At 46.1% G+C, this 23,626-nt stretch overlaps 1 protein-coding gene across 1 annotated transcript in view; it reads right to left on the reverse strand.

Annotated features, from left to right (window-relative positions):
- The window catches only part of scn5lab (sodium channel, voltage gated, type V-like, alpha b), a 283,003-nt gene that overhangs the window by 13,105 nt on the left and 246,272 nt on the right, over nt 1-23,626 (reverse strand). The window contains exons 24-28 of the mRNA XM_056299257.1: nt 22,878-23,051; nt 14,652-14,774; nt 8,107-8,379; nt 2,175-2,228; nt 1,804-1,941 (exon numbers count right to left, since the gene is read on the reverse strand). Of these exons, the coding sequence (XP_056155232.1) occupies nt 1,804-1,941; nt 2,175-2,228; nt 8,107-8,379; nt 14,652-14,774; nt 22,878-23,051 (762 nt within the window). The remainder of the gene's footprint in view (nt 1-1,803; nt 1,942-2,174; nt 2,229-8,106; nt 8,380-14,651; nt 14,775-22,877; nt 23,052-23,626) is intronic.

Below are 23,626 nucleotides of genomic sequence, written 5' to 3' on the forward strand. Positions count from 1 at the left end.
TCCTGGAATCTGCTGGAGCCACTCTCCCAATTTGGGGGTCACAGCCCATAGTGCTCCTATTACCACTGGGACTACTGTAGATTTCACCTTCCACATCCGATCTGGTTCTTCCTTCAGCCCTTGGTATTTCTCTAGCTTCTCGTGCTCTTTCTTCCTGATGTTGCTGTTGCTCGGGATTGCTACATCGATCACTACTTCTGTCTTCTGCTCCTTGTCGACCACCACAATGTCTGGTTGGTTAGCCAGCACCTGCTTGTCAGTCTGGAACTTGAAGTCCCACAGGATCTTAACTCTGCCATTCTCAACCACCTTTGGCGGTGTCTCCCATTTGGACTTGGGGACTTCCAGTCTGTATTCATGACAGACGTTCCCGTACACTATCCCAGCCACTTGGTTATGCCTTTCAGTGTACACTTTCCCAGCTAGGATTTTATAGCCTGCTGTTAAGTGCTGGATTGTCTCAGGGGCGTCTTTGCTGCTTTGATTTCAGCTTCCAGCCTTTTCTTCCATGGAGGATATTGTTGGTGACCTGTGTTTTTAATCCGGTGCCCAAGCATCTCCAGAATTATGGTTGCAGTGGCATATCCAAGCTCGCTGGTCTCTGCTATGGCGGCATGAAGATATTGTGTGAGGCTGTGTTCAAATCCACATCAGGCTTTGTGGTGGCACATTGTCACTAAGTCATGGAAGCCGAGTCCGGCACTGACTGTCTTTAGTCTGGCCATGTTTCTCATTTGAACCTCAGTAGCTTCAGCTGCCATGGCTGGTAGGACTGTTTCAGCTGGATGGAGTCTGTCCTCATCTATCTCCTGCCTACTGGGTGACCATTCAAGGTGCTAAATTGTATAGTCATCCTGCTGGAGACTCTCCATCTCACATTGTGACAGTAGCTTCCTTCTATTGAGTCAGCGAGGAAGTAGGTCTCCTGCTGGTCTACAGTTCCCACATATGCTTCATATAGCCCCTCTCCTGGGGTCTGCTGTTATAGTAGCATTCCATCAGTTCCAGGTTCTCGGCCCTTGTCCATGATGTCTTGTTCCAGTAGCCCACTTCTAATCAGGTTGTCCTGGTTCACCAACACCTGACATGGACCTTGTTAACTGCTCCTATAGAATAGGATGGGTGAAATGCAGAAAACAAATGCCATTGTAACCGTACAATGACAAAATAAAGCGGCTTTCTTCTAACCCAGATGACATCTGAGCTGGTATGACCGTGTTATTCTCATTCATGTCTGAGGTAGTTGGCTTGTACAGCATTAGTAGTCTAAGCCATGGACTCTTAATGGAGACTCGGCACAACTGGGGTTTGAACTCCTGCTATATCTCTGCTGTTCATAGTTTGTGTGTCCCGAGAGGTTTGGCTGTCCATATCGTGTCATTACTGTCACACCCACACCCTCATTACAAGATCCACATCTCTGCCTACTACTCACACTTGTCCCTTATTACCTCCCAACTGGCCTTTGGCCCCGCTGCTCCCTATATCGTCCCCTCAGTTTCACTACACCTCAGGCAGTATTGGTAACATCTCTTTGACATTTTCACCATTAGCCTTCCCTAACGGTTCTGTCCGTTGTGTTTTCCATTGTGGTTTTGATCAACATGTTGCTAACTCTTTTCTCTGCCCAACTTTGTTTTTGCTTTGTGATTTTTTACTTCAGCTTGGACATCAAATAAACACCTCTGCTTGTACTTGTATCCTGCCTATCTGAGTATGTCATTACAACTGCGATATAAAGAAAAACCTGAGATGTTAATACATTTCTGTGTGTGTGTGTGCAGATGTATTTAAGATACATATCTTTCGCTTTTGTTGGTTGAAGTTGTCGATGATGACACCGATGAAGAGGTTGAGGGTGAAGAAGGAGCCAAAGATGATGAAGATGACAAAGTAGAGGTACATGTAGAGGTTGATCTCCTTAATAGGCTGTTCCTCAACCTGACACACACACACATACACACACACACACAAACATACATGTGTACACATAAACCAACACACATGTACAAACATGCACAAGCAGACATATTCATGTTTTAAAACAGAAACTGGCAGCTCATTTTCTGCATATTATGTGACTGGTACTGATGGTGACATGACTGACAACAACAGAGGAACACACCGCTCCTTATCTACAATGGTGTTCATGGAGAGGTTGTATGTTAACTTACAGCACGCGAGTCCACCGCTGCGTACATGATCTCCATCCAACCTTTAAATGTTGCCTTGACAAAAAAAAACAAACAAAAGAAAAAAATCAAATTAAGTCGTAAAATTGAGCAGTATGAGGAAGTGTTGTCTCTGACTTTATCTGAAGGTACGAGTCGTGCAATGTGTATATGCAGTAATATGGATAGTCTACTGTCTATACCAGAGAAACAGTGACATACAGAGATATAGATAGCTCTAGAGAGAAAGATAGAGGTAGATAAACAGTGAAGTAAAGACAGATTAAGATAGACTGAGATAAATGTGGATAGATAGAGACCACACACAGAGACACAGAGACGGCTCCAGACAGACAGATAAACAGAAGGAGAGATGATCATCTCGGTGAGTACATCTATGAGACGGTTGGCATGTGTGCCTGGATGCCATGGAAACACAGCAGCCGTGTTTTTATCAATGAGCGTTTTATAAGAAACCTTTTATGGACTTCCTGTAATAAAGGAGGAGAACGAGAGAGTGAAAAAATAAGAAAGCGAGAGCAAGAGGGAGGGACTGACTTAACATATAGACCTGTAAAATGAACGGAGGAGAGAAGGATAGGAAGGGAGGAGAGACACAGCAAGGGAAAGAAAAGAAAGGATGGGTGTGATGAAGAAACAATAGTTATAAAGAAGAGATGAGAGCGAGAGAGAGAGAAGAAAGTAAAAGAGGAGGAGCGGAGAGATGAAAACAGGAAGTGCAGCAGAAGACTGAGAGGAGTGGTAAAGAGAGGTGAGAGAGAGAGAAGTCGAAGAAAAGCTGAGAGGGGAGGCGAGTCTGCTTTGCTGTGAGTGGGCGCCTGCTGTCAGTCAGTCAGTCGCCGTGGGTTACAACCTATTATGGTCTGTCGCCTGCTGCAGAGACACAGCAGGCTGTACAAGCGTTTGATTCCACTTTACATTGAGGCGTACTTAATAAAGCCTTAATAAGTGGTTACTGACTAATTCAGTAAGTAACATCCATCCATCCATTAGCCCAGCCGCTTCCCAGTCGGCGACACGGGGATGCTGGAGCCTCTCCCAGCAGTCATTGGGCAGCAGGTGGGGAGACACTCTGGACAGGCCGCCAGTCCAGTACATACATCATACATGTATCTACTACTACTACTTTCAGCTGCTCCCGTTAGCCACAGTGGATCATCTGTTTCCATCTCTTCCTGTCCTCTGCATCTTCCTCTGTCACACCAGCCACCTGCATGTCCTCCCTCACCATATCCATAAACCTCCTCTTTGGCCTTCCTCTTCTCCTCTTCCCTGGCAGCTCCATATTCAGCATCCTTCTCCCAGTATACCCAGCATCTCTCCTCCACACATGTCCAAACCATCTCAATCTTGTCTCTCTTGCTTTGTCTCCAAACCGTCCAACCTGAGCTGTCCCTCTAATATACTCGTTCCTAATTCTGTCCTTCTTCATCACTCCCAATGAAAATCTTATCATCTTCAACTCTGCCACCTCCAGCTCCACCTCCTGTCTTAAATACATACATCATACATGCATATACATCAGTAACATACATCCATTATTTGAACCGCTTATTCTGCTCTCAGGGTTGCGAGGATGCTGGAGCCTATCCCAGCAGTCATTGGGTGGCAGGCGGGGAGACACCCTGGACAGGCCGCCAGTTCACCACAGGGCTCAATAACATATGTATTAATAAAATAAAAACATATTTCAATAAGTCATAAACAAACTAAAAGTAAACCTGACTGTAATACTGAAGGGGAACATTACAGTCTTAAACAGTTAAAGAATCACAATACACAGCCAATCAGCACCCTAAAGCATCAATAATAGATCAATAATGTAATGTATATATTGCATCCCTTGCGATTCCTGATCCAGACATGCAAATACACACATAATTTGAAATGCTTTTTTTTTTTTAAAGAAATTGTTTTCGTGTCAGTTTCAGGAGAAATGCCAGAGTTTGTTTTGAACGGACTCTTCACACCAGACTGAAAGCAGACTCCTGGTGTCGCTGTGGCTCCATGCACGCATATATCCAAATGTTTTGATCAGAAGTTGCCTCATCGTTTTAGAAATGACCACAGCGTGCAGAGGTATGCATATTTCTGCCTACACCGATGACAAATGTGATCCTAAATGATTATGAAATGCATATGCATTGAAACTGCACTACCAGTGTGATCACAGTGTTTCTGACCAGCTCTACCTGACCAGCTCTACATGACCAGCTGACAAGCTCTCCCTGACCAGCTCTACATGACAAGCGCTACCTGACCAGCTCTACCTGACCAACTCTACATGACCAGCTGACCAGCTCTACCTGACCAGCTCTACATAACCAGCTCTACCTGACCAACTCTACATGACCAGCTGACCAGCTCTACCTGACCAGCTATACCTGACCAGGTCTACATGACCAGCGCTACCTGACCAGCTCTACCTGACCAGCTCTACATGACCAGCTCTACCTGACCAACTCTACATGACCAGCTGACCAGCTCTACATGACCAGCTCTACCTGACCAACTCTACATGACCAGCTGACCAGCTTTATCTGACCAGCTCTACATGACCAGCTGACCAGCTCTACATGACCAGCTCTACCTGACCAACTCTACATGACCAGCTGACCAGCTTTATCTGACCAGCTCTACATGACCAGCTCTACATAATCAGCTGACCAGCTCTATCTGACCAGCTCTACATGACCAACGCTACATGACTAGCTCTACATGACCAGCGCTACATGACCAGCTCTACCTGACCAGCTGACCAGCTCTACATGACCAACGCTACATGACCAGCTCTACATGACCAGCTCTACCTGACCAGCTCTACATGACCAGTTCTACATGACCAGCTCTACAAGACCAGTGCTACATGACCAGCTCTACATGACCAACGCTACATGACCAGCTCTACATGACCAGCTCTACCTGACCAGCTCTACATGACCAGGTCTACATGACCAGCTCTACATGACCAGTGCTACATGACCAGCTCTCCATGACCAGGTCTACATGACCAGGTCTCCATGAACAGCGCTACATGACCAGGTCTACATGACCAGCTCTACATGTGATTTGTTTCTTCTTCTTCTTTTTTTTTGGGGGGGGGGGGGGTTCCTCTTTTTCTCTCCAATTGTATCCGGCCAATTACCCCACTCTTCGAACCATCTCAGTTGCTGCTCCACCCCCTCTGCTGAGCTGGGGAGGGCTGCAGACTACCACAGGCCTCCTCCCATACATGTGGAGTCGCTAGCTGCTTCTTTTCACCTGACAGTGAGGAGTTTCACCAGGGGGATGTAGCGTGTGGGAGGATCACGCTATTCCCCCCACTTCCCCCTCGCCCTCGAACAGGCACCCTGACCGACCAGAGGAGGTGCTACTGCAGCAACCAGGACCCACAACCAGGACCCCGGCTTCCCAGTCGCAGACACGGCCAATTGTGTCTGTAGGGACGCCCGACCAAGCTGGGGACATGTGGTTTGTTTCTGACCATCTCTACATGTGGTTTGCGCATCGTCAATCCATCTTGGATGTGTTCACACCTGTATTTGTAATGGATCACCAATGACACATTTTAATGTCAAGTATGAACAGGAAGAGAGTGACTGTGTGTGTATGTGTGCACGTCCTATTATGGACTGCTGATCTGTCCGGCGTGTCTCCCTGACTTCCATTCAATGCATGCTGGGATAGACTGAAGTAGCTTAAGCAGGAATAGATAACAGGTAGGTGTCTGTATGGATGGATGGACGGACGGATGGAATAAAACTCTTTCCCTGGTTTATTCATTTTTTTGCAGCAGAACTATTTCCAGAGGCTAATGGATGGGTTGCCCCGCCGACCAGCCAAACACAGAGAGATGACGGAGAGATGCTGAGTGACTTGTCGCCAGGCAACCAGCCTCCTACCTACAACTCTTAAGTTCTCAGCAGTCGAGATGCAGTGCTGGAACTCCCTCTCACCTCATTTCTCTTTCCATCTTTCTCGCTCTCTTTCTCCCTCCTCTCTCTTTCTCTCCATCTCTCTCCATTTTCCTCATCTCCTGCCATTAGGCACAGGGTAAGCACACTTTTAAAAATTGTGGAATAGAAGCTGGTTAAACCCCCTCCTCATTCACACACACACACACACACACACACACACACACACACACACACACACACACACGCACTCGTAATTGTGCTGCAGTCACTCTAAAAATATAAACCCCTCAGCCTCTGATTGATTGGAACCTCTCAGGACTCAGCAGTGGGTGAGCGAAAGAGAGAGAGAGAAAGAGAGAGAGAGAAAGAGAGAGAGAGAATGAGCGAGAGAGAGGGGGGGTGAGCGGAGGGATGGAAAAACAAAGAGAGAGATGTGGGATAGAGAGAGTAAGTGAAAGAGAAATTCAAGCTCAGACAGAGAATGGAAAGGAAGGAAATGTGATGGAGGACAGGGAGCGTGACAGACAGAGAGACGGAGAGAGAAAACATCCTGACGGAGGAGGATATTACATCTCAAACACAGAGAGAGACAGAGGGAATGGGAGGAGAGGAGGTTCTTATGTTGGACTGGATACTGAGGGGGATTCGTATTATGTGGTAATCACTAGTTCACCATCCTTGATCGGACAGAAGCTCCACCTCCTTGCTCCTTTCAACCAATCAGATCTGCCGCAGGCTGGCGACAGAGTAGGCTATTTCTCGATGCCAAGTACTCCAAGTACAAACTCACATTATAGAGACGACGTACATGCTTGGTAAACTGAACTTGGGATACAAACTGGTAGAAAACTCAGTTCACAGTCTGAGATGGGAACTACTTGCTGGTATTGCGCAATACCCCAGTTAGTAGTGGACCTCTGGCCACAGTTTTCTCATAAGTGAATTTGGTGGCAAAATAACAGTTGTAGTACAAAAACTACAGTAACTTAAAGTTTGACCCACTGCTTATTAAAGTGTAAATAAGTTATGGGCTCTCTGTGTCTCAAATCTGCCAAGTCACCAAACGATGCATCCGCCAACAAAACGGGCACATCGGGGGCGTCCGGGTAGCATAGCGGTCTATTCCTTTGCCTACCAAAACGGGGATCGCCGGTTCAAATCCCCGTGTTACCTTCGGCTTGGTCGGGTGTCCCTACAGACACAACTGGCCGTGTCTACAGGAGGGAAGCCGGATGTGGGTATGTGTCCTGGTCGCTGCACTAGCGCCTCCTTTGGTCAGCTGGGGTGCCTGTTCGGGGGGAGGGGGAACTGGGGGGGAATAGCGTGAAACTCCTCACTGTCAGGTGAAAAGAAGCGGCTGGCAACTCCACATGTATGGGAGGAGACATGTGGTAGTCTGCAGCCCTCCCCGGATCGGCAGAGGGGGTGGAGCAGTGACCGGGACGGCTCGGAAGAGTGGGGTAATTGGCCAAGTGCAATTGGGGAGAAAAAGGAGCAGGAAAAAAACCCCAAAAAACGGGCAGCTCGAGCACACATCCAGACAGCTGAAGCATCCCCGGCTAAACGTCAACACGCGTTTTGGGACAGACGATGTTCCACGAGCTCACAAAGACACAGGTACAGATAAACACACTTACTGAGACACGCCAGGTGTGTCACACACAACAGGACAGATGAGGTTCAGGTCAGGATTATGGTTTGGGTAACAGTGCAGACTTGGGTTTGGTTAACTTTAACTCTTCATCACGGAAACGGCAGGACACGTGTGATTGGCTGAAAGCGAAAGGAAAAGGGTGGAGCTTCTGCCCAGTCAAATAATGTCGGGGTGCTATGTCTGTGACCTTTGACCTATTGCTGGTTGCCTATAATGTTGAGGGTTTTGTGAAATGAGGTTTATTCCACTGCTGTCCTCACTAGATGACAGCATCTTCTGACCCCCCCCCCCCCCCACACACACACACAACAGTCCCACAACTCCCACCGGCCCATTGGCTCACCACTTGCAGCAGTGCGAGGTAGCCGGCTCCCACATTGTCGAAGTTGACCTTGACCTTGCTCCAGTAGAACTGCGTGTCATTGAGGGCGAGACACTCGGTCTTGTTGTTGATGAATGAGGCATTGTAGACGTAACCCGTGCGGTTGACACAGCGACCGAACTTCCCGGCGAACAGGTTGACGCCCATGATACTGAAGATGAGCCAGAAGATCAGACACACGAGCAGCACGTTCATTATGGACGGGATGGCTCCGATCAGAGCATTCACCACCACCTGGAGAGACAGAAAGAGACAGACAGACAGACAGAGAGACGGATAGACACACAGGTGCACACACAAACTCTCTCATACACAAACACAAGCACACAAAGATAAAGATGTGCACACACACACACACACACACACACACACACACACACACACACAATTAAAACTTGTGTATCACTAATATTCCTTAAGAAATAGTCAAATGATTCAGTTTGACCTATGACTTTGTCAGTCCTGGCTGTTGGAATAGTCACAGCACTCTGACAGACAGCAGAGCACAACATGAAACAGACTGGGTCTATTAAACCTTTACTGACTAATCTACAATCAGCAGCTCAGACTGGCAGGTGAATCTGGCCAATGACCACAAGACCCTCCTCACTGCTCTGCTTAAAGCTGCAATTCACAACTTTTCTCCATTTGTAAGGGTTTATTGTCTCCATTCTCCACCTCCATGGTGGAGGTGATGTGGTGGTGGTGGGGTTGAACAGACAGTCAGTCTTCCAGTAGAACAGTGATCTGATATAGGGGATGTAGGAGGCAGAGAGAAACAGACCCGTTGACTCTGATTTTCTGGGACTACAAACAAGGCTCAGCAGGACTACAAACCAAGTGTAGCGAGACTACAAATAAGATGTAGCAGGACTACAAACCAGGTGTAGCAAGACTACAAATAAGATGTAGCAGGACTAAAAACCAGGTGTAGCAAGACTACAAACCAGGTGTAGCAAGACTACAAATAAGGTGTAGTAGGACTACAAACCAGGTGTAGCAGGACTACAAACCACTTGTAGCAATGCTGCTTTCAAGTGCCCGTCGGACTGATCGGATGACTGTTTTCTCCGAGTGCAGAAGTCGTTCACGTGACTTGCATGCATTCAAGTCGTTTTTGGTGGGAACCCGGGAAAAGCAAAATACCTGCTCTGTTTGTGGCTTCTGCCAGCGTACAGCAAATACATCCAAAGCTGTTACCAGTACCTTTATGACGCCGTAGAGGAGAGGAAACACATACGGTGATTATTAAACATTTTATCTGGCCAATTATTCCGTTTCTTGATTCCACCTGAATTATTTGTTAGCAAACTAACGAAGCTAACTTGTTGACACTTGTCACTTTCAGTGGGTTCGGTTTGGTTAACAAGATGCTCCAAACGTTCGTAGTTGAGCGCAGCCATGTTGAAATAGACAATGATGTCAGAACTCGGCCAGTTCGTGTTGCATCTAGAATTCCGATGTACCCGACTTGATTATCCGACTTTGTAGGGTGTTCATGTGCTCTTCCAAGTGGGAAGCTCGTATGGCCGATAAACCCAACACCACTTGAAAGCACCTTAAGACTACAAATAAGGTGTAGCAGACCACAAACAAGGTGCATCAGGACTACAAATCAGGTGCAGCAAGACTACAAATAAGGTGTAGCAGAAATACAAACCAGGTGTAGCAAGACTACAAACCAGATGCAGCAGAACTACAAACCAGGTGTGGGAGGACTACAAACAAGGTGTAGCAGGACTAAAAACCAGGTGTAGCAGCCATTGTGGCTGGTGTGTCATCAGCTCAGCAGTAAACAGTTCCCACCCTTTTAAAAAGGGATCCTGGGACTAAAGCTAACACAGACAGTCTGATGTATTACAAACTACAACACACTGTATGGAACACTGTTGTGCAGTCATGTTGGTTGTCATGGACACATCAGCATCACTGTTGTAGTCATGTTGGTTGTCATGGACACATCAGCATCACGTCTCAGTCTGTTTTCCAACACGTACGTGTTTGCTGCTGCACCAGTGTTCATCCTACCCGGTCAAAACATCTCAACAGCGGTATACGGAGACTGGAAAGAGTCTCCACCCATGATGATGACGACTGGTGGTGTTATGGAGTCTGCCTCCATCACACATGGAGGACATGAATGTTTATTGATGGAGAAAAGTCATGTATTTCAGCTTTAACTTGTAATGCTGTTGATTCAGGAAGCACACCTTATTCTACTGTTGAACTTGCATGAACTTGCATTTTTTTTTCTATTTTCTTGGAGAAAATTCGTGTATTTCTGTTTATTACTGTGTGGAATCAGATGAAACATGGCGGATAGTGAATGTGTGTGTATGTTTTTTTTTTTTTTGGTGAATCAGTCGGATTGATAAGACTTCATATCCAGGTTAATATTTTTGGGATGATTTAATTTCCTGTGGGGCGGCACAGTGGCGCAGTGGTTTGTGCAGTCGCCTCACAGCAAGAAGGTCCTGGGTTTGAACCCCGGGGTAGTCCAATCTTGGGGGTCGTCCCGGGTCATCCTCTGTGTGCAGTTTGCATATTCTCCCTGTGTCTGCGTGGGTTTCCTCCGGGTGCTTCAGTTTCCTCCCACAGTCCAAAGACATGTAGGTCAGGTGAATCGGCCGTACTAAATTGTCCCTAGGTGTGAATGTGTGTGTGTCGGCCCTGTGATGGCCTGGCAGCCTGTCCAGGGTGTCTCCCTGCCTGCCGCCCAATGACTGCTGGGATAGGCTCCAGCATCCCGTGACCCCAACTGGGATAAGCAGCTTGGATAATGGATGGATGGATGGATAGTTTCCTGTTGGTGTTCTGTAAAGACTGCTAAGACGGCAAGTTACTAATGTTGGCAGTCTCTCTCTCACTCACTCACACACACACACACACACACACACACACACACACACACACTGATTTGGGTTTTTAGTTCTTAACAGGCTGTCACAAAGCAATCTGCCACTCAGCACTCCAGCCTGTCCCCATGATGCACCTCTTTCTCCCAGAATGCCGTGCTGAGCTGGTGGCATGGTGCTGAGCACAGAGTATTTGTGGAATGACACAGCGGTGCCTAATCTCATTAAACCAGATAGAAGAAGATGTGATGGAAGGAAAGAAGAGCTTGAGAAGGGAGGGGAGGGGTAGAAGAGAAGAAGAAGAGAGGTGGAGAAGGACTGCATGCAGACACCACAACACCTCCATGGTGACCAGTCTTCTCAGTGTCCCAGTTAGTGTCCTGCAGAGCCAACACCTCCCATTTACAATCCTTTGGACTCACAGCTACTGTTCTCGTCTTCCTGAATGAAGAAAGGTATCCCCAACGTCAGCAGGATCAGTAGGGTGAAAATACCACAATAAACACACTACGTCTGAGGACCCAGTCTCAGAGTATTTCTGTTATGATTATGTTTCTGTTAAAATCCTATGAAAATAAGGGCATCTGGGTGGTGTAGCGGTCTATTCCGCTACCTGCCAACACAGGGATTGGCGGTACGAATCCGTGTTGCCTCCGCCCTGGTCGGGTGTCCCTACAGACACAATTGGCCATGTCTGTGGGTGGGAAGCCGGATGTGGGTATGTGTCCTGGTCGCTGCACTAGCGCCTCCTCTGGTCAGTCGGGGCGCCTGTTCGGAGGGGGAGGGGGAACTGGGGGGGAATAGCGTGATCCTCCCATGCGCTACGTCCCCCTGGTGAAACTCCTCACTGTCAGGTGAAAAGAAGCGGCTGGCGACTCTGCATGTATCAGAGGAGACGTGGTAGTCTGCAGCCCTCTCCAGATCAGCAGAAAGGGCGGAGCAGAGACCGGGTGGCTCGGAAGAGTGGGGTAGTTCGCCGGATACAATTGGGGAGGAAAAAAAAAGGGGGGGGGGGTAAAAAATGTATTCATATTCATAGAAGACCTTTGAGGTGCCAGAGTGAGCTTTCCAAGAACTAAGAAATTAAATACTTTCCAGACCCAGGTAGGATGTCTGGCTTTATCAGTGTGACGTACGTTCAGGTTTAAAATGATCGGCAAACAGCAACAACACAGGCTTGTTCTCACTAAAATATTACAAGCTGCAATTTAACAGAGGTGGATGAGAATGAGAACGTTGCAATAATGCCCAACAGATCAACCATGGTAGAGGAATCACTGTAAAAACACAAACTGCTTTCTCAAACAAGGCCAAGAGAGGGGTTGAATATGCATCAAATACACCGACTGGAAACACCGGGAGCACGTGGTTCATGTCATCACGAGTTACATTACAGTTGAGCTAAATCACCAACATCTTCTGCGTGTGCAGATACGGGGCTTTTAACACAGTTTTGGAAGATGCTTCTGATGATATGTGTGCGCACAGGCGTGCACAAGGCGTGTGTGATGCGTCAGTGCAGTAGTACTGGGGTAGTAGTGCTTGTAGTTACTGCATGCTGCATCTGCTTGCTACTTTCTGCTTTCAGCTACCGCCGCCGGCTAGCCCTCCTTGCGGGGGTGAAAAGAGGAGCCGAGTGCGTAAGTCTCCCCTGCCAGTACATAGCCTTTCTACCGCCAAGACTCCTGCAGTGCCTCCTCGTGGCCGCACATGGTAACTGGGTATTTGAAGAGGTTCATTGTGCAGTTAGGTCACTGAAAATTAACAAGACCCCTGGCCCTGACAGTATCCCTGCAGAGATTTTTAAACAGGGAGGCTACCTCTGCACCCGTGCACTTTTCCTGTTCATCTCACACATATGGAAGAACGAAACTGTCCCTCAGCAGTGGAGGGATGCTAACATCATCTCCATATATTAAGGCAAAGGAGACAAGTCCCTCTGTGGCAACAGCCGTGGCATTTCACTACTGGCTGCTGCTGGAAAAGTCCTGGCCAAACTCATGTTACACAGGCTGGTAAAAAACATCTCAGAGGAGCTGTTGCCTGAGTCACAGTGTGGGTTCAGGAGGAATAGGAGTACTGTGGACATGGTGTTCACAGCACGGCAACTCCAGGAGAAGTGTAGGGAGCAACACCAGAACCTCTTCATAGCCTTATCAACCTGTCAAAGGCTTTTGACACAGTCAACAGGGACATCCTATGGAACGTCCTCTTGAAGTTTGGCTGCCCACAAAAGTTTGTCAACATCCTTCAACGATTTCATGTGGGGATGACGGCACGTGTGACCATTGGAGGCCAGGAATCTGAGCCCTTCAGGGTGTGCACCGGGGTATGTCAGGGGTGCATCCTTGCTCCAGTTCTTTTTAACATCTTCCTCCTGTGTGTGACATTGCTGCTCCACGAGGAAATCAGGAAGAACAGTGGGGTTACTGTGGACTTCAGACTAGATGGAAACCTATTTAACATCCGTAGGCTCCAAGCGGTCACAAAAAATGACATGTGAGCACATCATCAAGCCACAGTATGCAGATGACTGTGCTGTTGTTGCCCACACATCAGAGGCACTGCAAGCTACCCTTGCAGCTGCTGCAAGGGTGCATGGTAGGCTGGGGCTCTCTATAAATGTGACAAAGACTGAAGTAGTATGCCAGTAGGCATCTACTCCTCCATCGTATTCACCAACCTTCACCATCTCCAACAAACCACTCGCAACAGTGGAATCCTTCAAATACCTGGGCAGCTTCCTCTCTGACGACTGCAGCATCGACAGGGAGATACAAAACCGGATTAAGCAAGCATCATCCTCTTTTGGTAGACTTAGGAGAAGGGTCTTTCAAAACAAAGATCTCAACCTCCACACCAAAATATCTGTCTACTTGGCAGTTGTCATCATGACTCTCCTCTACAGCAGTGAGGCATGGACCCTGTACAGCCACCACCTCAGGATGCTTGAGGCCTTCCACATCAGATGCCTACAATGCATCCTGAGGATAACCTGGCGTGACCGAGTACCCCATACTGAAATACTCTGCAAGACCAACTGCATCAGCATGGAGGCTACTGTTACCCAGCACCAACTTCGCTGGCTTGGTCATGTCATCAGGATGCCGAAGGAGCGCTTACCACGTAAAGTGCTGTATGGCCAGCTACAGCTTGGCCGCCGCCGCTTGACAGGGGGCCAGAAAAACAGTACAAAGACCAACTGAAGACCATCATAAAAAAGTGCAGCCTGAACCCGAGACAGCTGGAGGACACTGCCACCCAACGCTCCATCTGGCGGCAGCTCTGTCAACAAGGGGTGCAAAAGCTTGAAGAAGACCGAGGTGATCGACGGACCAGGAGAAATCTAAAGAAACATGAAGCTAGTACCACACCTACACCCCCAGTCAGTGCTCTCACCTGTTTTGTCTGTGGCAAACAGTGTGGATCGCGGATTGGGCTTTACAGCCGTAAGAAGACTCACAAGTAACAGAGGCAAAATTGTCATCGTCGGACACGACGGACAACCTTAAGCAAGTAAGTGTGTGTGTGTTTGTGTGTGTGGCAGAAGCCATCTTTCTTTTCTTGTAAAATTTCAGGGAGCAATTCCGACAGAAATCATATTCAACACCGGTGTCCAGGTTTGTTTGGTTCAACAATACTGACTCTTACCCTCATGCCTTCAAATCTGGAGAGGGCCCTTAGCGGCCTGAGGGCCCTGAGCGTCCGCAGGGATTTGATGGCTGCAAAGTCCGAGTAGCCCAGCGTATTAGCTACCAAACTGACCAACGACACCTAGAGGACAGAGAGAGAGAGAAGGACAGATGGAGCGACAGAAAGAGGGGAAGAGAGAATAAAGAAGAGGAACAGAGAGGAAAAGGGTGACACAGGGGGAGAAAGAGAGATTCAAGTGCATTAGCTTCCAAGCTAGCTAGACCTTCAGGGAGTGAGTGTATGGCCATCAGGATAGCAGACAGGCTAGGAGCGGTCGACCATGCTTGGTGATGATCTGCTCCATGGTGATGGCACGGGCCAGCATCCCTAACATTGAGCTCTATGAGGGAGTTTTACTTAGGATTACTAATTATCAGAGTAAACTAAAAGAGACTGGAGCAAAGTGGAGACTTGGTCTGATTGATGGACTCACCAATAAGCTCACAGTCAGAGAGAAAAAGCATAACGGCAGCAGGTGAAGGTGAGCCAGCTAACCTGATTTATTTTCTGGCCTTGAGAGGTAAATGAATCCCATTTATCCTCTTTCTATACACAAGTCCATTCAGTATAAGTCCATATCCCCCATTCCACAGTGATATAAAAAACCAAGGGGACAAAAATGGAAATACACCAAGCCAAAACATCTTCAAAAACCTTGCAATCTCCCACAAATATCTCAACATACATGGCATGTTACTGTGTAGACTAGAAGATAGAATTTTTTTTTTTACTTATTGAAATTAAAGAAAGAAATTATGGCACATCAAATTTCAAGACATTCGGGTAAACATGATGGACTATCAAATTCATTCACAAGCAAAAACAAACAAAAGTTTAGCGGGTTCGCAGAGAGCGCTCGTTTTCTGCCTCAGCACCACTGCAGTTTTCAAAGTTTGGGTTGCATCTTTTCTTTCATTCACTGAGAAATACTAAAAACAGCAATGACAACAGATTTAAGATTCAATAATTTATATCCATATCAACTTGACAGTTGATTTGGAATTTGTTTCAGTGTGCTCAGAGATAATAAAACTACAGTAAATATATAACCACACAATACATACAAGGGATGTCCACAAAAACATACTGTTAAGTGCTATTGTGGAAGCAAGATGTTCTGGTCTTGATACTGCGGAGTCTTTTACCTGAAGGGAGATGACTTAATAGGAGGTTGGCTAGGTGTGAGGAGTCCTTCAATATTTTAAAACCTTTCCACTGAATGTGAATATGGTATAATTCAGAGATGGTGGGAACTTCACAGCCAGTTATTTTTGAAGCTATGGACACGACTCAGCCCAACAGTTTTTCCTCGTGGGCTGTAGTACTGCCACCACACAGTTATTGAGAAAGTGAGCACACTTTCCATAACACTGTAACCCTTGACACTCCAAATTTCCTAAGCTGCCTTAGAAAGAATAGTCTTTGGTGAGCCGTCTTCTGGATGGTGGTGAAGTTGTCTTCCCATTTCAGGGGGGAGGGGATTGTAATCCCAAGGAATTTGAAATGATCCACTCTCTCAGTGGTAGTAGCTCTCCCTGAGTTTTACGGAAGTCAACCACAAGTTCTTTGGTTTTGTTGTTCTGTTCCAGATTGTTATTGCTACACCAGTCGACAAGAGAGGAGACCTCCTTTCTATAAGCTGTCTCATCACTGCAGGAAATCAGTCTCACCAGTGTTGTATCATCAGCAAACTTAGTCATTTTTACAGTGTCAGAGTGTGAAATACAGTCATTGGTGTACAATGAGTAGAGCAGAGGTAAGAGGACCCCCCCCCCCGAGGGGCACCTGTGCTAATGCCATGAGTTTGAAAATCTACGGTTGAACTTGACAATCTGTATTCTTCCCAGTAAGAAGTCCAAGAGCCAGAGACATAAAGACTAATGGAAACGTAGCTGCAAAATTTGTTATATAGCCTTGTGGGTATTACTGTATTAAAAGCTGAGCTACAGTCAATGAACAGTACCCGAGAATTGGAGGCAGGCGCCTCTAGATGCCGCAAGATGGAGTGGAGACAGAGAGATACAGCATCATTTACTGCTACTGGTGCTGTACGCAAACTGATTGGGAAACCAGCACTGGACAGATGTTTACATACTATACGCTTCAACACTTTCATTACAACAGATGTTAAGGCAACGGACTGTAGTCATTTAAACAGCTAACAATGACCTTCTTAGGCACAGGAATTATTACTGCTGATTTAAAGCATGCTGGTACTTCACACAGAAGCAAGTTCAGCTGCACACCATTTTAAAGTGGCTGAGTGCCTCTGTGGTGGTGCAGTGGTCTAAGCATCAGCTTTGTGTCGATGTAGTTGCCCACCGGGGACCGGGGTTTGCGCCTCGGTCTCGCAAGATCCGACTATGGCCAGAGTCAAAGAAGCAGCAACATTGGCAAATGCTACTTCGAGAGGGGGGAGGAGTCGGCTTGTGTTAGTCACATGATATACATGTGTGTGCCGGGAAAACAGGTGTTGGCTTGGTTCGCCTTGTCACAGAGGTGGCGAGGCAGTTCCTTCTACACCAAGAACTGGAGTGACTGGAAGCCTTTCTGCTACTTTATTATGTTCATCCGACACTGATGAGATCTGGAATCACACAGGGAGTACAGGTAAGCAAAAAAAAAAAAAAAAAGAAAAAGAAAAAAGATAGTGTCATACATCAAATCATATCAACAAACACTGAAAAATAAAGGGAAAGTTATCCACTGTAGAAGCATGATGCTGCTCCTAAGATACTGTAGTTCTGCAAGTCCAATAGTAATAATACTGGTACTAATGGTGATTTATATTAATGCTAACACTACTGATGGTAACAGTCTAATACAAAATACAAATACCACTGATACTGAAGGTGATACAAAAATTAGGAGTACTATGACTGCTACTACTACAGTTAATACCACTAAAACAACTGGCACTCTGGTGCGGCCATAACAACCTGGAGCTGAACACGCTCAAAACAGTGGATATGACGGTGGACTTCAAGAGGAGCCCCCCAACACTGACCCCCCCCTCACCAGACTCAACACCACGGTGTGTGTGGTGAAAACCTACAGATTTCTGGGTTCCACAATCTCCCAGGACCTAAGGTGGGCATCCAACATAGACACAATCATCAAAAAGGCCCAGCAGAGGATGTACTTTCTCCACCAGCTCAGGCAATTCAACCTGCCTCAGGAACTGCTGATTCAGTTCTACACTGTAATAATCCAGTCTGTCCTCTGCACATCCATCACTGTCTGGTTTGGATCAGCCATCAAACAGGACAGGGACAGACTACAACGGACAGTTAGGTCTGCAGAGAAAATCATTGGTGCCAACCTGCCCTCCATTCAGGACATATACACCTCCAGACTGAGGAAACAGGCAGGCATCATCACTGTAGACCCATCACACCCTGGTCACAACCTGTTCCAACTCCTCTCCTCTGGTAGGCTCTACAGAGCACTGTACCCCAAAACATCCATCCATCCATTATCCAAACTGCTTATCCTGCTCTCAGGGTTGATGGAGCCTATCCCAGCAGTCATTGGGCAGCAGGCAGGGAGACACCCTGGACATGCCACTAGGCCATCACACACACACACACACACACACACACACACACACACACACACACACACACACACACACACACACACACACACACACACACACACACACACACACACACACACACACACACACACACACACCTAAGGACAATTTAGTACGGCTGATTCACCTGACCTACATGTCTTTGGAGTGTGGGAGGAAACCAGAGCCCCCGGAGGAAACCCACACAGACACGGGGAGAACATGCAAACTCCACACAGAGGACGACCCAGGACAACCCCCAAGGTTGGACTACTCCAGGGCTCGAACCCAGGACCTTCTTGCTGTGAGGTGACTGCACTAACCACTGCGCCACCACGCCACCTACCCCATCACAACCAGATATAAAAACAGTTTCTTTCCACAGGCTGTCATTCAAATGAACGCTTAACACTGTCACTGGTACATTCTGTTACTTACATCTACAGTGGTGCTTGAAAGTTTGTGAACCCTTTAAGAATTTTCGATATTTCTGCATAAATATGACCTAAAACATCATCAGATTTTCACACAAGTTGTAAAAGTAGATAAAGAGAACCCAATTAAACAAATGAGACAAAAATATTATACTTGGTCATTTATTTCTTGAGGAAAATGATCCAATATTACATATCTGTGAGTGGCAAAAGTATGTGAACCTCTAGGATTAGCAGTTAATTTGAAGGTGAAATTAGAGTCAGGTGTTTTCAATCAATGGGATGACAGTCAGGTGTGAGTGGGCACCCTGTTTTATTTAAAGAACAGGGATTTGTCAAAGTCTGGTCTTCACAACACATGTTTGTGGAAGTGCATCACGGCAAGAACAAAGAAGATTTCTGAGGAGCTCAGAAAAAGCGTTGTTGATGCTCATCAGGCTGGAAAAGGTTACAGAACAATCTCTAAGGAGTTTGGACTCCACCAATCCACAGTCGGACAGGTTGTGTACAAATGGAGGAAATTCAAGACCATTGTCACCCTCCCCAGGAGTGGTCCATCATCAAAGTTCACTCCAAGAGCAAGGCGTGTAATAGTCAGCCAGGTTACAAAGGAACCCAGGGTAACTTCTAAGCATCTAAAGGCCTCTCTCACATGGGCTAATGTTAATGTTCATGAGTCTACCATCAAGAGAACACTGAACAACAGTGGTGTGCGTGGCAGGGTTGTAAGGAGAAAGTCACTGCTCTCCAAAAAGAACATTGCTGCCCGTCTGCAGTTTGCTAAAGATCACGTGGACAAGCCAGAAGGCTATTGGAAAAATGTGTTGTGGACGGATGAGACCAAAATAGAACTTCTTGGTTTAAATGAGAAGCGTTATGTTTGGAGAAAGGAAAACACTGCATTTCAGCATAAGAACCTTATCCCATCTGTGAAACATGCTGGTGGTAGTATCATGGTTTGGACCTGTTTTGCTGCATCTGGGCCAGGACGGCTTGCCATCATTGATGGAACAATTAATTCTGAATTATACCAGCGAATTCTTAAGGAAAATGTCAGGACATCTGTCCATAAACTGAATCTCAAGAGAACGTGGGTCATGGAGCAAGACAATGACCCTAAGCACACAAGTCGTTCTACCAAAGAATGGTTAAAGAAGAATAAAGTTAATGTTTTGGAATGGCCAAGTCAAAGTCCTGACCTTCATCCAATCGAAATGTTGTGGAAGGACCTGAAGCGAGCAGTTCATGTGAGGAAACCCACCAACATCCCAGAGTTGAAGCTGTTCTGTACGGAGGAATGGGCTAAAACTCCTCCAAGCAGATGTGCAGGACTGATCAACAGTTACCAGAAACGTTAGTTGCAGTTATTGCTGCACAAGGGGGGGTCACACCAGATACTGAAAGCAAAGGTTCACATACCTTTGCCACTCACAGATATGTAATATTGGATCATTTTCCTCAATAAATAAATGACCGAGTATAATAGTTTTGTCTCATTTGTTTAATTGGGTTCTCTTTATCTACTTTTAGGACTTGTGTGAAAATCTGATGATGTTTTAGGTCATATTTATGCAGAAATATAGAAAACTCTAAAGGGTTCACAAACTTTCAAGCACCACTGTCCATCAGGCACGTGTAAGAAACCTGCTAACATCTATTTCAGCATCTCTGATATATTCTCTGCGCCACTGCACATTATCACTGCTTATTTCACTCGTGTAAGTCAATATTTGTGAACATATGTGAAGATTGTTGTGTTGTAGTGTTGTTATTCTATGTCAAGTACACAGAGAGAGCCACGGAACCAGAGTCACATTCCATGTATGTGTAAACCTACATGGCCAATAAACATGGTTCTGATTCTGTACTTGTGTTACAGCTATTAATGTTCTAACCACTACTACTGGTACTACTACTGTCAATAATGATCATTTTAGCTTGTTTCCTGTGTCAGATGCTTATGATTTGGTTTCTCCCTGCTCTAATGAGTCATTCTCTCTTTTCTTTCTTTCTGTCTCTCACTCTCCATCCATCCCTGAAGCACAGCCAACAGCCAAGTTAAAAGCCTCACAACACACTGTCTCATTTATGAAGATGCAGAGAGACAGACAGAGAGAGACAGAGAGCAAGAGACAAAGAAAAAGATGGAGTGTCAGTTTCCTTGTGTGTGCGTGTGTGTGTGTGTGTGAGTGTGTGTGTGTGTTTCCTAGCCATTTTATAACTGTGCACAGTGCATGAAATCTATGTGCGTGTGTTTGTGTGTGTACTTGTGTGTATGGGGTGTCCGCCAGTGTATGATGATGATGATGATGATGTTTATGTATGTGTGTGTGTGTGTGTGTGTGTGTGTGTGTGTGTGTGTGTGTAAATGAGAGAGAGACAGTATGTTATCAGAGGAGAGAGTGAAAAGTCTGCTTGTTGTTTGGTTGGAGGGTGTTTGGATATTGCTTTCTCTATCTCTCTCTTGTTCTCTCTCACTCACTCTCTCTCTATCTCTCTCTCTCACTAGCTCTCTCCCTCACTCTCTCTCGCCCCTGCCACATGAGTGTGCAATTTATGAGTGTTTGAAGATGAAGTCCTGAAAATTTACAAGCAAATTAATTTCCCTTCTGTTACTTCTCTGTCTCAGGTGTATTTAAGACAACTACTACATGAACATCCAGATCATCAACGCTGTCCCAGTTGCTCATGTTAATGGTTCCTGTCTGGAAACTCTCCCAGGAAAAATGGTACTGAACACACAATGTTTCCATGTCTAACCACAGCCAAACGCACAACATGTACAAGAGAAGCTCGGGCTCAGTCATGTTTTGATGTCTGGCGGGAGGGAAGCTGCTGACACCACAGCCTCTCACTCACTGTGAATGGAGGTCAGATGACACTCGTCTTACCAAGCCCTACACAGGAGACAGTGACGATAATCATGGAGCTAGTTTTAAATGAAGAGGTGAAGAGATTGTGATGGAGAGACTGGTCAGAGCCTCTCAGGTTGGTTGTTTCAAAGTCAGACAGAATTTTAAATGTCAGACATTTCCCATTAACCCGTCAGTATTGCTCTGTCTCTCTCTCTCTCTCTCTCTCTCTCTCTCTCTCTCTCTCTCTCTCTCTCTCTCTCTCTCTCTCTCTCTCTCTCTCTCTTTCTGTCCCTCTCTGTCTCTCTCTCTCTCTCTCTCTCTCTCTCTCTCTCTCTCTCTCTCTCTCTCTCTCTCTTTCTGTCCCTCTCTGTCTCTGTCTCTCTCTCTGTCTGTCTGTCTGTCTGTCTCTGTCTCTCCCCTTGAAGGAAGTGACTAAAGAACATCCTGTACATGACCGGGGGTCTGTGATGTTATGTCTGCCTGCTTAGTGTTCATTGGCTGTCCTTTCCTCTCCAAGGCTCCCGATTGCTCCATGAGCACCCTGAGCACACTCTGTCTGTCTGTCTGTCTGACTGACTGACTGTCTGTCTGTCTGTCTGTCTGTCTGACTGGCTGAGCTGACATGATTTAGACGTGATACATGTGGAAAGAAAGAAAGACATATAATAAAAAGATAAATAAGCCATTAGTCCATCTAAGTTCACCAAGCTAGTAAAAGCAAGTTTTTTTTTAAAACTTTCATGACCTTCATCACCTCAGGGTCACTACCACCATCATCATACTGTGATCCTCTCTGTGATGATAGACAGGATCACTCTCTAGGCCGACCTCACTGATGCTCTTGTGGCTGAATGGGAGCGAATCCCTTCAGCCATGTTCCAACATTTAATGGAAAGCCTTCCCAGAAGACTGGAGGCCGGACGGGGGACCAGCACCATACTGATGCTCATAGCTTTACAATGAGATGTTCAACAAGCAGATATGGGTGTGATGTTCAGTGTCCACTCACTTTTAGCCATGCAGTGTATATCTGTAAGTGCACGTGTACTGGTAATTGTTGTACAGGTACACATCAAGATACTACCAAGGACATCCTTTGGGATTATGAGGATTTCATTTCTGCTGAAAGTGTTTACTGCCAAAGTATTTAGCTGCATTTACACTCACTACAAAGTATTTAGCCACATTCAGCATTGCTACATTTAAAAGCCGTCTTGGCTTAATTACTGAATGATACCCCTCTTGTTATGATAACTTCAAACACCGACACACACACATTAAACATGCCAACCAGTCAATCCACCAATCAGGGACTTACATCCACAATGAGGAAGTCCAGCCAGCACCAGTAGTTGGTGAAGTATTTCTTGAAGCCGTAGGCAATCCACTTGAGCAACATCTCCAGGATGAAGATGTAGGTGAAGATCTTATCAGCGTACTCCAGCACCACCTTTACCACCCTCCTCTGCTCGATGTAGATATCCTCAAAAGCCTGGAGGAAGACGGACCGATGGGGAGATGAAGACGGGGCTTCAGTTGAAGGTTATGCTCATTAGAAGCATTTAGCTCTCTCTCTCTCACTCTCACACATACACTCATTTCTAACAAGTGCCACACAACAAAAACAACATACAGTATATCATTCTAATAATGATGATCATCATCATCATCATATAGATGAAACAAATATTTCTGACATGTATTTTATAAGAAAAAGAGAGAAATGTAGACAGACAGGTGAAGAAATCAATAGCTATAGACAGACAGACAGACAGATAGATAGAGAGATAGAGAGATGGCAAGATAAAGACAGATAGACAACAGACAGAGACAAATACTAGATAGATAGCTAGATAGCTAGCTAGCTAGATAGATAGATAGAAGGATCATTGTTGTTGTTGCTGTTATTATAATCATTGTTGTGTTGTGCTGTTGTTGTTGTACATGCTTTGGAAATATGTACACAAATGTATGTCATGTCAATAAAGCACATATTGAACTGAATTGAAGGACAGGCAGACAGACAAATAGATAGCCAGATAGATAGATATATAAAGAGACAGATAG

Source organism: Lampris incognitus, chromosome 19, assembly GCF_029633865.1.
Source record: "Lampris incognitus isolate fLamInc1 chromosome 19, fLamInc1.hap2, whole genome shotgun sequence".
In the NCBI taxonomy this organism is placed as follows: domain Eukaryota; kingdom Metazoa; phylum Chordata; class Actinopteri; order Lampriformes; family Lampridae; genus Lampris; species Lampris incognitus.